Source organism: Rutidosis leptorrhynchoides, chromosome 10 (genome assembly GCF_046630445.1).
Source record: "Rutidosis leptorrhynchoides isolate AG116_Rl617_1_P2 chromosome 10, CSIRO_AGI_Rlap_v1, whole genome shotgun sequence".
Lineage (NCBI taxonomy): Eukaryota > Viridiplantae > Streptophyta > Magnoliopsida > Asterales > Asteraceae > Rutidosis > Rutidosis leptorrhynchoides.
Window position 1 is genome coordinate 321,196,196 of NC_092342.1, and position 16,539 is coordinate 321,212,734.

Consider the following 16,539-nt stretch of genomic DNA (forward strand, 5'->3'; position numbering starts at 1 on the left):
GTTTAATTGATCATCCTATGTCTGAGATGCATAAAGGAACTAGATGTTTACCCTAAAACTTGTTTGTATGCATAATATTATTACTATGTTTGGTGGTGTTTACTGATGTCAATATGCCAATTTCAGGCTTTCAGCCTATAGTTGTTGCATGAAAATAGTGATGCTAGGATATTTAAAATCCTATTTATGTGTTGCTATTGAGTGAAGTCAACGATCTATCAAATACAATCAAAACGTCCTAAAACTTGACAGGGATGGATGACTTATTATGAAGTTCTTGTCTTTGAATAGAAAGATCAAGATCTCGTTACTTACTTTGCTTTATACAGTCCGACCCTGTAAAGATTTCATGAAGTTTTTAAGGTTATATGCAGTAGTTTGATGTGGACTATAAAGAAGTTTTTGCACTCGTTGCACGTCATAATACAATCGAGTTAGTACATAGCTCATGTCTTGCTCGTGCAAGAGTAACCAGCTACCAACAGGGCTAAAACAGTTCATATTATTTGCAAGATTGTGATATGTAGATAATGTACATTCATAAACAATCACAAATTACCTGCATTGCACGGATGAACTTTTCAACTAAACGGAACTATCTTATTGTTTTTTCATGAATTTTAGAGCTTTAAAGTTTTTCATTAGAGCAAGTTGAACTACTTATCAAAAGCGTACATTTTTTAAATTTAAAACATTAATAATCACTTTACCATACATCCTTAATGACTCTCCACTTATATAAAATTTATTGTGGTAATGTTAGAATCATAATATGTTTCATAGTAGTAAATTGTACTGTTTTACGTTGGGATAATAAGCCACTACAATAATAATTACCGTATATGAATTATCAGGAATATAGTTAGGCAAATGAACCTTCGTTTACTATCAAGGTAAAAAAAAAGATTCATAACACGGTATTTATGAGATGAAAAATTCAAGATTCAATAGTATAAGTTTCTATCATGATTGCGTAATTTTCTGAAACATGCCCACATGGCCGGCAAGATGAAACAAAACGTACACAATTAAATCCAAGTTTAAATAAATCAAGATTTCAACCTAACATACAAATTTAAAATTTAAACAAATAAATAGGACACCCATAGACATAGATAAAGTATTATATCCCAAAGAAACTAAGCCAAAATTCTGAAACCAACAGTTTCAAACCCTCAAATTCAGAATTCAGAGTTATTGTTGTTTGCATTCTGGAGGTTTCTCACCCTGTTCTCCAGTAGCACCAGTTTGCGGATCACTGCCCTTCTGCAGTTCACACAGCGACAAATTAGTAAATATATCTATCTTTATGAAATTAATAGAGGTGGCAGATTAGAACATTATGTTAAAAATAAGGTATAAAAAGGTTGACTTGCGTTTGATCAAAGATATCTAAGCTAAAAAGTGAATAGGTCGAACGGGTTAAATTCCCAAATAGCTATATTCAAAACATACTATTCAAAACTGATAATATGTTTTGCTAACTATTTATAACTTCCAAAAAGATTGACAATTATTATGACAGGTTGACCCAATTCAAGCTTAAAAATACTCGTTCTACCACAAGCCAGGTAAGAACAGTTACCAATCCCCACCCATTTTGACTGCCCCATTGTAAACAGTATGAAAAAAAGAAAGAGAAACCATATCATGTTGGAAAGAAATAGGAACAAACCTTCCCCTGCGGTTTCCTCTTGCTGTCTTCTTCATCTTCATCATCCTCATCTTCATCTTCATCATCCTCTTCGTCTTCATCCTCATCAAGTTCTTCATCATCATCTACATCGTCATCATCTTCGTGTATACCAAACTCATCATCCTGAACAGCCTCACCGGTAAACCATGAAACCGCATGTGGAATAATTTTGTCCCGAATAGTTGAACTACATAACATGTCAAATGAACATAGCAGGTGTTGAAGAATCATACAGATGGATGGATGGATCCACAAAACCAGCTTCAAGATTTTAAAGTTCTTTAAAATAATATTATATCACTCACCCAATGTCATAATCTTGCTCCATTTGATTTTGAAGTTCTTCAGCCTGAATATAATAGGTTCATAATGGTTACATCTAGCTTTAAAAAAATCAAAAATGGTCCAATTGGGTAACGAGTCAAAAAAGTATTTTTTTTTAGTATAGGTGGGTCAAATATGACCAACCCATTAAAATGCAGCATAAATTATTAACCTTTAACCTAGAGAACAAAGCATATTGTTATTATAACTATATAAGTAAATAGGTTGAAATTACAACCTCCTAATAACAGTCTCATTATGAGCATTAAAAAAAACATATCTTACCAACTCTTCATCGATATCATCCTCATCTTCAGGCACTTGTGGAGGGCTAAAGAAATTAAAAAAGCTTTCACATTTTTCCATCTTTGTGATGGGTTTAGCGTTCTTTGACCCCTTCTTCGGCTTCTTTTTAAGAATCTTTTGTGTCAAACATTTCCCTGGTAACCAATCTATGCTTGTCCTGCAAAATACCAACACAACAAGAGGTTAAAATAGAAAGTATGTGAAATAGTAAATTTTGTAACCGAGTATGAATACAATTCATTACCCAATTGCCTTCTCTAAAATAGGCTCATCATCATCAATCATGTGATAAACTTTGGTCAGAACTGAGTTCTTGAAATATGGATTGGTATTAAAAAAGAACTCTAGCTTAAAGCCCTTGGGGTCATTAATCCTACACCACTTGATATCCTTCAGATATTTTAAAGCATCTTCATCGCGTTCCGATATCTGAAAAATTATACCAAAGCCACAAATATGTAAAATTATATACAACTTAACAAAAATTACAGTCTAGTAACAGGTTCTTACCTCCTCAGCCAATATTTCATTGGTCTTCATTGCAGTTAGCCAAAAATCAGGCACACCCTTTTCTGAAAAATTATAGCAACGCGTGTATTTAATAAGAGAAAAAGAAGTGAGATTATGAATGCATTTTTACAAATCGGGTCAGGAAATATATGATGTATGCTACCTTCTTTGTCACCTGCTTGGTCTGTTGCAGCTTCATCCTTTAATGCTTCAACTTCAACAACGCCATTCACTATATCATATCTCTGCAATTTCAAATGACAATCATTTAGAACACACACGTCGAGTATGCAACCAACAACAAATAAAAAAGTTGTATTAATAAGTTCAATCTATAAAATACATTTGTTTCCTAAATGTTCAATGCATATATGAAAAGTTCATTCAAGTGTCAATTACTTACATTTAATTGCACTATTCATTTTTATTTATTTTTTAAGGCCAGAATTTTTTTTGTCATGAATCTTAAGTATGTACAGATACGTGCACTATCTAAATTGCTAACTACTCCATCTACTAATTCATAAGTCCTGACCAATAAAGGCTGCAAAACCAGCAGGAAACGTAAACATAGTTATAAAATAAAATTTCATTTCATGATGACCAGATACGCAAGTTGGAGAAATAGATATATCCGCACCTTCGAATACAGTGGCTCGTATAGTTTCTGGTATTTCAATTCCAGTGCTAATCTTTCTTCAAAAAACTTAGCCTCTATCTCATCATGTTCACTCTGAATAATAAAAAATCAGAAATTGTTTGCATTAAGCAAAAGGGCATATAATACAAAAGAACGACAAGATTCGATCTTTATGCTGATACACTGTAACACATGTTACAAACATTATAAAGTAAACACACATCCTTCAATAATGTATGATCAAATTCCCCATGACGCAACTGATAGCTAGAAACGCATGCTTATGCATATAATAATACATTAATAAACAGCACTTTTTCAGTTAGTTCATCAATGTGATATAAAAGATGCATATTAAACCTAAGTTGTAAGCAACAGTAAATTAACATCTGCACTTAATGATAATAATTAATTAATAATATAATAATTATGAAAAGGTAAAAGAAATTAATACATAAATTACCTGGATGTCTCTTAGAACCTCAACTCTTTTCCTAACTGTAGGAGTCAAATTCTCAAGCACATCAGTGTGTTCTCCAGCTAAGTTTTGTAGTTTATTCTGTTTAAATTATTCATAACAAAATTACTAATTTAATACCAATTGATAATAATATAATAATAATATAGTAATATAATCGTAATAAACAACAGTGTGTAATTTTAACTTGCGATAAAAACCTTAAGGGCGTTTACGAGGCCAGCACGATCCTCAGCGCTAAGAGCTACAAAATAAACGAAATATAACAGAGTTTAGTCAAATTAATTTATTATTGTAAAGTAAAAAGTAATTTTGTTGAAAAGTAACCGACGGTGGTTTAGCGACGAAAGGTGAACGTACCGGCAGCGGCGGCGGGTAAGGAAGCGCCGAGATCAGACATGTCTAGCTGGTCTTTCTTGTTGTTGGCCATGGCAAAACAGAGTGCGCAATAGAAACCCTAGAAATTGGAAGTGAGATTGAAGAGGTGGAAAAGGTATAAAACCACCTTAAAGAGATGGGAGGTGAGGTTTTGTTTTTGGACGTCTTTATTTATGTTTATATACTCCGCATATAAATTATATAAATTAATAATTAATAATTATAATTATTATTATAATTACAATTATACAATACTAGTCAAAGACCTGCGAATTCGCGGGTTTTATTTAAAAAATGATTAATAAATTATCTCAATAAATAAAAAGTGTGTGTAGATTCAAATGGTGTACATGAAATAACGTGAAAGGATGTTCACATAAAAACAAAAGGTTGTTGAGTTTACATATACATAACGATAATATAAATAAAAATTCTGAAGAGAAATAAAAATTATTTATACAAGTATAGAATCTCATTGGTGATTAAAGGAACTTAATCGCTTTTGGTAGTTGTGAAGTGTAAGCAATGCCAAAGATCTTTGTCTTATCTTTAGTAAATCCAACATTTTCTTCAAGATATCAATGCGTAATTCATCTGCCTGTAAAAGTATACACATACAACCAGATGACATACATGAGACACTCAGCCAGCAAACTCTAGGGGATTGCTTAATTCTAATTGAATCGATCAAACAAAATGCACAGAATAAATACGCATCATAGCATATGTTATAAACGACATTTATGTTGGTGAATAACCAAGTGGAGCCGAATAGAATATATGAGACTTATATACTGAAACCATCCATACGATCAAACTGGAAGATAATATGAAGAATACATATAGAAAATCAATATAAGAACCATAAGTAAAATTTGACATGAAAACAACAAATTCAGCAAATATATTTTAAATTAAATATTGATTACCTTCTCCCTTGCTCTTTCCATTATCTTTTCTTCCTCTTCTTTCTTTTTGCGAGCTCGTTCCCTAGTATAAAATATAAATAACAAAAATAAATCAGTAAAATCAGTGTTGTCCTTCGATTATTAATTAACGCAAAAGAAAATATTATACTTGAGTTCTTGGGTTGCCCTTTCCTTGGAAAACCCCATTGACTCAAAGCTTCTCAAGTAGCTTTGAATCAACTTCAGGATCAACCTTTTCTAAAAAAATACACATGAAAAACCACAAGTCAGATGGCATATTCACAAATGCTGAACATGTAAAAAAATAAGATTAAACTAATATACTTCCATATATGTGTTCATCACTTCATCGAATACAACCAACGTCACTATGAACAAAAGGGGTTTTTCATCAAATACTAAAGTATGTTTCCATGTGTGCTCTATCAGTCATCTTACATCCACATTATCAAAGTATGGATTTGTGTACGATTTGATAAGCAGACATTAAAAATAACAACTTTTAAACAAAAATGTTGAATTTATATACAATGTTGCAAAAGAATGTTATACTTGCAGGTTATCAAATGACACAAAACAGTACACAAACATATCTATCTGTGAATTAGATGTATCAGATTACAAACTGATTCGACACACACGAAAAGAGTCAAGACATTGATCACCAACAATGACGTAAGATAGTATAAAGATCAAGATCATAGACAAACACGCAATTACAAATTACATACAATCATGTAATTATCAAAAGTTATATAACTAATAATATACCCTCAGGTTCAACAGCAGTAGCAGCATCAACCATATCATCATCATTTTTCTTAGCAACTTCCGAAGCAATCGGTTTAACTGTTTCTGACGTCTTATCCGTGAATTCAGTATATCCAGTCCTCTTTGTATGCAAATCTCTCTCCTGTTAACAATTTAGAAACAAACTCGAAATTAAACTTCATCAAAATAATCAAGAAATGAAGAAGTAATGATAATTCTGGAAAATGTAAAGTTCAAATTAATGAGCTAAAAATGAGAGATATAATGGCAGTTAAGCAAGCTGCAGCAACATGGGGCTTGATAAATTGAACCCTAACAAATGCATACCCGTATCACATTAAATTGAAAATCACCTATGAATCCATTTGCTCTAAAGATAATGCAATATAACTCTTTTGGCAAGATCCAGAAGTGTGAATAAGGGTACATAAACACTATTATCCGTTCTGAATTAAGTATTGTATGATATTCTGATATGGTACACCATAAAATATTTTAAAATAAGTTCAGAAATATAACTAAACCTTACATGCCAAAAAATAGGAAGTAAAGTTATATCGGACATCTAAAACCATTGCTACAAATACAATTCATTCATAGCCATAAGAAAAGTCAACTGAATTTGTATATACTTAGAAAAAGAAAGGGTATATACACCCTAAGAGTAAATAGATTGATGAATCACCATGAATGATTTTAAAAGTTGTTAAAATAAGAAGAAGATGAAGGTGTCATTCTAAATTGAAATGGTGTAATGATGATAGCAGAGAAATTTATTGGGCGATGGAAAAGAAAGGGGATGATAGTGTTTTCCTATCCTTCCAATCCGTTCAAATATGGGCGGAGAGTGTTGTTAACAAAATATTATTGTACTATCCTTTCTAATTAAAACTCGAGAATCACTATTATTTTTTAATCCGTCTATTTCCTTTCCATTAAAAAAACTCTCGAGAATGCACCATTACCATTCTGATTCTTAACCTACAAATATCAACTTAAGAAAACGAATTTAATATAACTTACAATCAATAGAAATTACGAATTCTTTCTTGAATCCTTACAATCAATAGAACTTACCAATTCTTTCTTGAATCCTTAAAACAATTGTAAAACTCTTCATCTGCACAAACGGTTTCGACATCGAGTAAAAGAAATTTAATTTTATGAGAGTAATGAATGGTGTTAGGACTTCTATTAGCAAAAATACCCAAAACAATGTATACCTAAGAACAAAGGCAATAAATTCAGACATAATAATATACATAAAGTTTTGACTGATGAAGGTCAATAAAATAAGAAGGGTTTACATAATGACAAACATGTCGATTTTAACCTATTAAAATATGAATGGGTCAACTTGTGCTGATTACATAAACAACTTAAATAGATAGGCCAAACGGGTTTGAAAGCATCCCAAAATAGGAAGACATCTAGAATGTTGGGTATATGTAAATTTCTATAGGATAATTATAAAATGAGTGCTCCCTCATTCCCTCCTAAAATACTGAAAAACCTCACTATTTCCGATGGATTTGGAACTGATCTTTAATAATAAACGGGCAGAATTACTGCCCAAAAAGCAGCTACAGTCACAGTTAAGAATGTAGCTATAGGAGTGAATCACTTAGTTAGAACGTATTATGAGTGAATGATGTACCTTAGAACATGTAGTATGATGACCTGTGACTATACCATCATAATAACCTAAACACTTTAATCGATCTCCATTAACCTCAATATGATCCAGAAGTGTCAAATAATTCCTATAATTAATAATTAATCAAACCAAGCATTCATAAATGAGCTATTAAAACCTTTTAAAAAAGGAAAAACATATGAGGTAGACGGTTACAAATATAAATTATTCAAGAGGGTTTTAGACAAGGTTGTCAAAGACAATTCAATGTAATAAGTCTAATCTTATTAGTAGTCCATCAAATGAACCAAAACAGTGTGTTAGCATATCCATGAAAGGAAAAAAAAAAAAAAACACGCCCAACAAAACTACCACTACCACCTACTTTGGCTTAAATCCGAATGTGTGCAGGTTTGATATAACCAAAATTAAATCACAACTATACAACCAGATTTGATTATAGTTATGAGAAACTGGTATATCTATAATTTATCTATTACCATTACCTTACCATATGATTTAAATAAAGCACCATTTACCATTTACCATATAATAATAACTCATACATTAAAACAAAGTTGCTGCCAAGGGATATAAATAAAAAATTAGAAAACATATCAGGAATTTTATATAATACATACAATCGACGGAGTTATTAAGAATGTTTTCCTATCGTCGTTGTGTGTAAGATTCGCGGAGAGATGATTTAGCAAACAATCTTTAGGGGCAATTCTTACCTGATTAAATCAAATTTTCGATCAATCAATGATAAACCGTCGTAGAGTTGCTAATTTTTTTTCCCGGTTGAATCGTTTGAATACCTCATCACCTAGTAATAAAATATCGATGTTTGATTCCTCATATGCCCATAATTATTTCCTGTAAAAGGGTTTGAAGTTTTTCAGAAAAATTTGTTTCCCAAAATAATTGGCTAATTAAATAGGGGTAGTGCGGTAATGTGTAATTAAAATGAAATTTGTATTAGGTAATATTTATTTGATATTTTGATCCAAGGGTTGCAATTAATTTATTTGATTAAATGAATGGTCAAGATTTCCTTATTGAAAACAATACTACTTATTTTAGCTTTTCTTTTAATAAGAAGAGGGAAGGGATTTAAATTTAATATTTGATTTGATACTAATTTTCTTTTTTAGTATTTTCTTTTTGAAAAAATAATAATAATAATATCAAATCAATCAAATACTAGATAAAACTCCAGATATGTTTAAATTGTGTGTTTTTGTAGCTGTGAAAAAAAAAAAAAATGTTGCAAAGAAGTACTCCATATCTAAATAAGTTCCTTACAAGCAAAAGGCTTATAGCCTAACAAAATTCGATAAGTCATTCAACGAAAGGATTCAAGGTTCAAGTCCCGTCTTCAGGGGTGGAGGATAGTGTAGACTAGGCGGGGCACCCACTCCAGCTGGATTTAAAAAAAAAAAATTACACTAAAAAAGAAATTAACGTGCTACTGAACCAAATTAAACTTAAATCGTCAATTTCAACCTCAAACGTTCAATATAATGGGATCTAATAGTTAGCGGAAGAAATTAACGTCCATAAGTGAATTGGATTCCACGTGAATCATGTATAGTACCAAAAAATACTTTTAAACTCCACTTAGTACTTTTTGACATACCACAAGAACACTCGGTGTAATTATGTCTATGAAAAAGCTACTCATGTTATTGTATAATAAGTTAATTAAGAAATGATTACATTTACATCCACTTTTTATGATATTACCTGGAGTATATTAACCGGAGCAGAGCTGCAATCACTATTATGAGACAATAACATTCTGCAATCAACTGTGAACCGATATCACAAATGGCAAGCAAGACACCCAATCCAATTAAAACAAAATTGAAAAACATCCCGTTGTAACAAAAATGGGAAACATACAATTATAACAAAAATGGTACAGCAATTTCTGAAACATATAACAAGCAAGGCATCCAATTATAACAAAAATGGTACACCAATTTCTGAAACATATAACAAGCAAGATGACACAAACAGAACATATTTAGATTGTTCTTTTCGAAATATAAAGATTATAACTTAACATTCAAACTAGACAATTTAACAATTAAAAGGAAACTCCCGTACACCAAAGATGAAGAACTCAGACAATGGGCCAAAATTCTGAAACCAAACACCTTTCAAACATGTCTTTTGCAGAGCCTTCAAAGTTATTGTTGCTTGCATTCGGGAGGTCTTTCACCCTGTTCTCCAACGGCACCAGTTACTGGAATGCTTCCAAACTGTAGTTTACACAGCAACAAACTTATAAAATAATTTACCTCCTTGAAATAAATTCAACTATAGTAGAGGTAGCCTAAAATGCATTTATATCCTTAGAAACTCGTAAAACACTTGATACGAAAATATAAAATAGAAACTGATTTAAAAATTCTTGGGAAACATATTCAAAACAACGGACGGAGGAATAGACAATAACTAAAAGTAACAATTTTCCCTTCTACCTCTAAAAAATAATGATAACAAATGAGATCATAACCAAGGTTATTATAGTCGCGAGTCGGCGATGAGTTGGTCAAAACGGGGACGAATCCAGGGTTGAACAATGTTGACTTTTAGTACTATGTAATAAATAAATTTAAATTAAACATATATATTATCAAACATAAAACAAAACTATTTCAAAGATTTATGGCACAAAACTTAATTTTAAAAAATTTAAAATTTTTTACTTGACTTCGACCATTTTTTACTTGACTTCGACCGACTCAGACCAACTTTGACCCAACTTTTTTGCGTTAACAGACTTTTAAAGCGTTTTTAGGCGACTCGAAACAGGCGCCGGACAGCTCGGCCGACTTTTACAACAGTGACCATAGAATACTTTATACTCTTACCTTCTCCACAAATGGCTGGAACATTACATGCAAAAATAATAAGATATAAGATATAAATAAGAAAGCAATAGTTCTATCATATAAGATGTGAAGTCGTAAACCAACATGTTGGCACAAAAAGCAAAAATGGAAGAACTTTACCTTAGGTTTCCTATTGCTCTTGCTTTCCTCTTCATCTTCATCATCCTCGTCATCATCTTCTTCGTCATCATCAAGTTCTTCATCATCGTCTTCGTCATCATCAACATCATCTTCGTCGTCTTCATCTATGCCATCAAACTCATCCTCCTGTGCAGCCTCCCCCGTGAACCATGAAACTGCATGGGGGATAATTTTGTCTCGAATAGTTGAACTACATAGCAGGAAAAATGTTAGTATCATGTGAGGTTTCAGATTCAGACGTTTGGTGCCATAGAGTTAGGTGTCGTTTGTTTTTCAGTCTGTAGACCTTGTTATGTCTTATGTCTGTGCGCTCGCAGACGTTTTTACTGCAGACTGTTTGTTTTTCTGAAGACATAAGATAAAATAATGTCTTATTCTGTCTGCAATCTCGCAGACATAGAAATGTGCTTCTAAGTGTTGCAGACAGAATTAAGTTATTTTGCAGACATAAAAACAAACAGTCTTCAGTATTCAACATAAAGACCTTCAGAGCACATCTTTTTTACAGACATGATCCGCATGATCCGCAGATCTTCAGACAAAACATCTTAAAAAACAAACAGCACCTTAGTTTCTAGGTTTCATTATTATATTATTCGAATTGGAATAAATATATAAAATATAAATAGTGTGGTATCACTCACCCAATATCATAGTCTTGCTCCATTTGATTCTGAAGTTCTTCAGCCTGAAAATAGAGGTATATAGCGGTAACATTTAGCGTACATGCATCAATCAAAAATAGGCCGGTTGGGTAAAGAGTCAAAGCAGGTCATTTTCCCTATGTGGTGATAACAGATAGAGTCAAGATGACTTAGAACGCCTTTTTGCCCTAATTTTATAAACAAATAGTGTGTTGGATACAATTAAAAGAGAAGAATTAAAAGTATACCGCTCAGTGGCGGATCTTAGTGGAACCCAAAGGGGGTATCCGCCCCACTTGGATTTAACGGATAAAAAAATTTTACACTAAAATTTTTTTTTTATACTAAAAAATAAGGTTTTTATTAGTGTTTACCCCCGCTGGAAATGAAAAATTTATTAAATTTTCGCATCCGCCCCACCTGTCTTTGAGTTCAAGTTCCGCCACTGATACCGCTTCAAAAAAATTTAACATAAAATGGTTTAGGAGGTTTCATGTTTTTAAGTTTTGAAAATCCTCTCTTTTAACCTATAAAAATAAAAATGAAGTATAATACGAAACGACCAATTCATAAGGTAAACGGGTCGACATTACAACCTCTCGTCAACAGTAAAAATGAGTATTAAATAAAGATCTTACCTCATCTTCATCAATATCATCCTCATCTTCAGGCACTTGTGGAGGGTTAAAGAAATTAAAGAAACTTTCACAGTCTTCTGTCTTTGTGATAGGTTTAGAATTCTTTGATCCCTTCTTTGGCTTCTTTTTTAAAATCTTCTGTGTTAAGCATTTCCCTGGTAACCATTCAATGGTTGTCCTGAAAAGTACCAACACAAGATGGGGTTAAGAGAAAATAGTACTATATAATAGTAATATTGTGAAATGATATATGTATACAATAGATTACCCTATCGCCTTCTCTAGAATAGGGTCATCTTCATCAATCATATGGTATACTTTGGTCAAAAGTGAGTTCTTGAAATATGGATTGGTATCAAAAAAGAACTCGAGCTTAAAACCCTTGGGGTCGTTAATCCTGATCCACTTGATATCCTTCAAGTATTTTAAAGCATCTTCATCCCGTTCCGATATCTGATTAGTTCAAAAGTTGAATTCAGTGTAGTCCACAAACAAACACACAAATATGACATATCATATAGCAAAATGTACAATTTAGAAGCAAGTGTGTACCTCCTCGGCTAATATTTCATTGGTCTTCATTGCAGTTAGCCAAAAATCAGGCACACCCTTTGCTGATAAAAATAGTTATAATATATAAATAACTTCAACACTAAAAAAATGTGTAGAATCGGAATGCATATTAAGAAAGCCAGGTTGGATCATATTACCTTCTTTGTCATCTGACATATCATTTGCGGCTTCATCCTTAACTCCATTAACTTCAACAACACCATTCACGATATCATATCTCTGTATTTCAGAACATGAAGATTTATGATACACAGTATGGAACATATTATAACCTACATATCATAACAAGCACAACTAGCCTGTCAAGTAACTACAAACTCCTGTAAGCTATGTATGTATGTATGAATCTATTTAATACCAAAAAAAAATGCACACGTTTTCGCCCAAAAGATAGAACACCGTATTCATGTTGTTACAATATTCAAGGAAGTTACAAGCATCAGTTATAGTGATGACATAAAAAATAAAAATTATGTTTATGGCCAAAGTTTTAATCTGCTATTATCTGGGACATCTGGCTTATATAGCTACCTGCAAATAACTTATTCTTGATATCCCACTTACAACTCAAGGATCCCGAATTCCCAACCAACAAAGGCTGCAAATGCAGCAGTAAATTTAAACAAAATAAATACCAGATACACAAGTTAAGAAAAAAAAATCATATATCAACACCTTTGAGTATAATGGCTCGTACAGTTTCTGATATTTCAACTCCAATGCTGCTCTTTCTTCAAAAAACTTCGCCTCTATCTCATCATGTTCGCTCTGCAAACAAAACAGAAATCATAAAGAGTATCATTAAGCAAAGTTATTTGTGTTAGTTCATAAAATTGAAATCATAATGCATAGTATGTACACAGGCCTGGTGATTAGTGTGTGCAACCAGTGCGACCGAACAGGCCCTCGAATATTCAAGGGCCCCCAGCTTGTAAATTTTTGTATTATATATTCTATATCATTTTACATTTTATTTTATTTTATATGATTTGATAATAGAAAATAAGTTACAAAGTCTAAGTTAGCGCATGTCATTGGTGTATTAGCTATATGACTAGTCGGCAAACGTTCAATTCTTGCTGCTAGTATGAGTTTTTACTCAAATCCGCAATATGTATTTGAAAAATTAAGGACAATTGTTAATTGAAATTTTTTATTATCATTATCTTTTCCAGATTTTATAGTCTATATTATGTATATATAATGTTTTTTCTAAATGTAAGTATAAAATTAATAAGTTCATATGTTAACTACTCCGTACTCCGTATATGTTTGATGTATTCAGAAAGCTTAATTTTTTAACACTTTAACTTTTTAACATGTAAGTTACTATTTTTCATATGTAACTAGGTTGTTTAACTTATTCTTATATATATGCCAAAAGAAATAGACCCCAACATTTTTTTAGTAATATTGAGGTTATTCTTATATATATGTTTAACTTCCTTATACAAAAGGCGTATCTTTTACTCATTGAACACGGCCTATAAAAAGCCTGTGTACAACTACATGAGCCATAGACGGGTGCGTACATGTACAATAAATTTGGATATAACTATACATGATTTAACATTATTAATAACATTCATAAAAGCAGTTCAATTATTCAATAAGCAATTAAATAATGATAATAAGCAATTAATCTCCTTTACCTGAATGTCTCTTAAAACCTCAACTCTCTTCCTAACTGTTGGAGTCAAATTCTCAAGTACATCAGAGTGTTCTCCAGCTAAGTTTTGAAGTTTATTCTGTTAAATTAAATTATTCATAAAAAATTAAATTTATAAATTAATGTCGATCATCATCAATCGTCATCATAGTATGTTAGCCAAATGTAACTAATGATAAAGACCTTAAGGGCGTTCACGAGACCAGCACGATCCTCAGCACTAAGAGCTACAATATAAAAAAAGTTAATAGTTGAGCCAGTAAAATTATAAGATAAATTTATTTATCAGACATTAGCGACGGTGGTTTAATGACGGAAGGTGAACGTACCGGCGGCGGCCGTGGCCGGTAAGGAAGTACCGAGATCGGACATGTCTAGCTGCTGCTCTTTCTTATTGTTGCCCATGGCGACAGAAAGTACAAACCCTAATGAAACCCTAGCTAGAAATTGGAAATGAGATTGAGGAGCTGGAAAAAGTGTAAAACCTTGTTAAAGAGATGGGAGAGGTTTTGGGTTGAGTTATGAGTTTATGACGTAATAATATAAGTACGAGTATTTTTTATGTATAAATAGTGTACTGTTTAAGCTTTACAGTTGTAAAACTTGATTTACACAGATTATTTAGGTCTGAGCTTGATTTACTAACATTTCAAAAGTATATACGTTACTGAAATAATGAAAAAGTTACATTCGCTAGTATACACTTTAATAGAGTTTTAAGCTGTACTTGAGACACTTGTTTGTATGACTTCAAGAAATATTAAACTTTTTTTTTTCAATAAGTTTCAGCTTCAACTTTATTTGATTGACAAAAATTAAAAAGTTTAAGAAATATAAGATTTTGAATGAAAAAAATCCATTGCTTTTGTTTTTATCTTATTGTTGTCAATGGCTAAATCATAGTGAGAATGTACGAATTAGACGGCCCATTTTGATAGAGACATCCGCACTGAATCATTCGTGACTTCTTGCAAACCCGGCAAGGTGACAAATACAAGTCTTTTAAGAGGTAAACTTCAGTCTTTATTCGAGGAGGATTGCGGCAAAGACTTCTATAACCAACTCATGAAGATGAGAGAGTCTTTTTATGAGGAAACTCCTTTTTTTGTGAGTATTATTATAATAATATTATATTATATTATATATTATTTGATGCTTACATAAGCATTCGGTATTCACATGTGTGCACGTTTGTTCACAAAATAAATCACGCCATCTATTACTGCTAATAACTCAAAAAACTTTTATCTCGAACAATAACGAGCTTACATGAAGTAAATAGAGTTTGATTTCCCTGTCATGTTAAAGGCACCACGTATTAAGTATTTCATATGACAAATAAAGTTTAAAATTGCGTAAAACGCTTGACTTACATATGGCAAATTGGGTTTGAAACCTCTGATGCATTAAACGCCTCATATACTTAATACAATATGAGTGCGGTCATGTCGAGTACATAAATATTAGAGCATGAGCTCAGAAGCGACAAGACACGACAAACATAAATGTCCTTACTAGACGATTGCAAAAATTTATTTTATTAATATTTAAAAATTCTACCAATCAACTGCGTTTTGGAAAATTACTCTGATGTCATTCGTTATGGCGCTTGGATGTAGGTAGACATGATTGTAATGATCTTTTTTTTTTTTTTTTTTTTTTTTGTCGTACGTTTGTACTATTTATTTGTTTTTGTTGCTACTTTTGGATGCATACGTTTGTTTCAATTGTTGTAATCAAATAGATCGTAGGGTTTATACTCTCTAGGAGTCTTGAAAGTTTAAGCTTGTACTACTAGAACTAAGAGTTGAGTTAGATAACTCGCAACGTCAATCCAATCAAAATGAAAATAAAGAAATAATAGCAATTACATCAACAATTTTGATTCCTGACGTGAGCGGTCGCTCAAGAGATGAAAACTATAGGGGACTGTATTAGCGAGATCCAATGGTACTACATGTTTTTTAATTAATTTTCACATTCAGATTATTTTTTAAGTCGGATAATTACTATTGATTTCTTCCCATAGTTCCTCTCTTGTTAGTTTGCGATACACTCAGGACCATCTCAACAATTTAAAGGTCATAGACGAAAATAAAAATGGACTCACATATACGTTAATTTTTTTATTACGCATAAAAAAATAATACTCCAATTTATCTATTTATTTATTTACATTGTATTTAACTATTAAATAAAATATATTTTAACTTTAATTAGCAATTTTTATTTGATTTAATTAAATATATTGAGAAAAATATTTACATTTTCAAAATTTTGAGTCATTTCAAATTTTTGGA

At 31.7% G+C, this 16,539-nt stretch overlaps 3 protein-coding genes across 9 annotated transcripts; all 3 read right to left on the bottom strand.

Moving 5' to 3' along the window:
* Nucleotides 1–862: 862 nt before the first annotated feature.
* On the bottom strand, nt 863–4,469 carry LOC139871991 (nucleosome assembly protein 1;4-like). Its single transcript, XM_071859761.1, has 11 exons — nt 4,315–4,469; nt 4,155–4,198; nt 3,940–4,035; nt 3,477–3,569; nt 3,000–3,081; nt 2,837–2,898; nt 2,571–2,755; nt 2,306–2,483; nt 2,002–2,045; nt 1,676–1,883; nt 863–1,266 (listed from the first exon to the last, which is right to left on the bottom strand). The coding sequence occupies exons 1-11, from the start codon at nt 4,382–4,384 to the stop codon at nt 1,195–1,197; spliced, it is 1,134 nt and encodes a 377-aa protein (XP_071715862.1). The 5' UTR covers nt 4,385–4,469; the 3' UTR covers nt 863–1,194.
* A 219-nt stretch (nt 4,470–4,688) lies between these two features.
* Nucleotides 4,689–8,515, bottom strand: LOC139872015 (uncharacterized). Of its 7 annotated transcripts, XM_071859801.1 has the most exons (7): nt 8,406–8,512; nt 7,690–7,795; nt 7,110–7,152; nt 6,033–6,174; nt 5,410–5,498; nt 5,262–5,322; nt 4,689–4,930 (listed from the first exon to the last, which is right to left on the bottom strand). In XM_071859801.1, the coding sequence occupies exons 4-7, from the start codon at nt 6,075–6,077 to the stop codon at nt 4,805–4,807; spliced, it is 321 nt and encodes a 106-aa protein (XP_071715902.1). In that variant the 5' UTR covers nt 6,078–6,174; nt 7,110–7,152; nt 7,690–7,795; nt 8,406–8,512; the 3' UTR covers nt 4,689–4,804. The 7 variants fall into 7 exon arrangements, with proteins under 7 accessions (XP_071715902.1, XP_071715905.1, XP_071715907.1 ...); XM_071859804.1 differs by lacking the exon at nt 7,690–7,795 and having other exon boundaries at nt 8,406–8,513; XM_071859806.1 differs by lacking the exon at nt 8,406–8,512 and having other exon boundaries at nt 5,410–5,493; nt 7,690–8,168.
* Nucleotides 8,516–9,598: 1,083 nt separating this feature from the next.
* Nucleotides 9,599–14,782, bottom strand: LOC139872063 (nucleosome assembly protein 1;2-like). Its single transcript, XM_071859868.1, has 11 exons — nt 14,569–14,782; nt 14,423–14,466; nt 14,223–14,318; nt 13,246–13,338; nt 12,708–12,789; nt 12,550–12,611; nt 12,266–12,450; nt 11,998–12,175; nt 11,360–11,403; nt 10,695–10,905; nt 9,599–9,938 (listed from the first exon to the last, which is right to left on the bottom strand). Exons 1-11 carry the CDS (start codon nt 14,642–14,644, stop codon nt 9,867–9,869), a joined length of 1,143 nt encoding a protein of 380 aa, XP_071715969.1. The 5' UTR covers nt 14,645–14,782; the 3' UTR covers nt 9,599–9,866.
* Between the last annotated feature and the right edge of the window lie 1,757 nt (nt 14,783–16,539).

Coding starts and splice junctions, on each gene's coding strand:
- LOC139871991 (XM_071859761.1), bottom strand. CDS start 4,384: ATGGCCAACAACAAGAAAGACCAGCTAGACATGTCTGATCTCGGCGCT. Junction 3,570..3,939: donor AGGTTCTAAGAGACATCCAG/GTAATTTATGTA, acceptor TTTATTATTCAG/AGTGAACATGATGAGATAGA. Junction 3,082..3,476: donor ACGAGCCACTGTATTCGAAG/GTGCGGATATAT, acceptor TTGAAATTGCAG/AGATATGATATAGTGAATGG.
- LOC139872015 (XM_071859805.1), bottom strand. CDS start 6,077: ATGATGATGATATGGTTGATGCTGCTACTGCTGTTGAACCTGAGG. Junction 5,499..6,032: donor TACTGCTGTTGAACCTGAGG/GTATATTATTAG, acceptor GTATTTTTTTAG/AAAAGGTTGATCCTGAAGTT. Junction 4,931..5,261: donor TGGAAAGAGCAAGGGAGAAG/GTAATCAATATT, acceptor ATACTTTTACAG/GCAGATGAATTACGCATTGA.
- LOC139872063 (XM_071859868.1), bottom strand. CDS start 14,644: ATGGGCAACAATAAGAAAGAGCAGCAGCTAGACATGTCCGATCTCGGT. Junction 14,319..14,422: donor GTCTCGTGAACGCCCTTAAG/GTCTTTATCATT, acceptor TTAATTTAACAG/AATAAACTTCAAAACTTAGC. Junction 13,339..14,222: donor AGGTTTTAAGAGACATTCAG/GTAAAGGAGATT, acceptor TTTTGTTTGCAG/AGCGAACATGATGAGATAGA.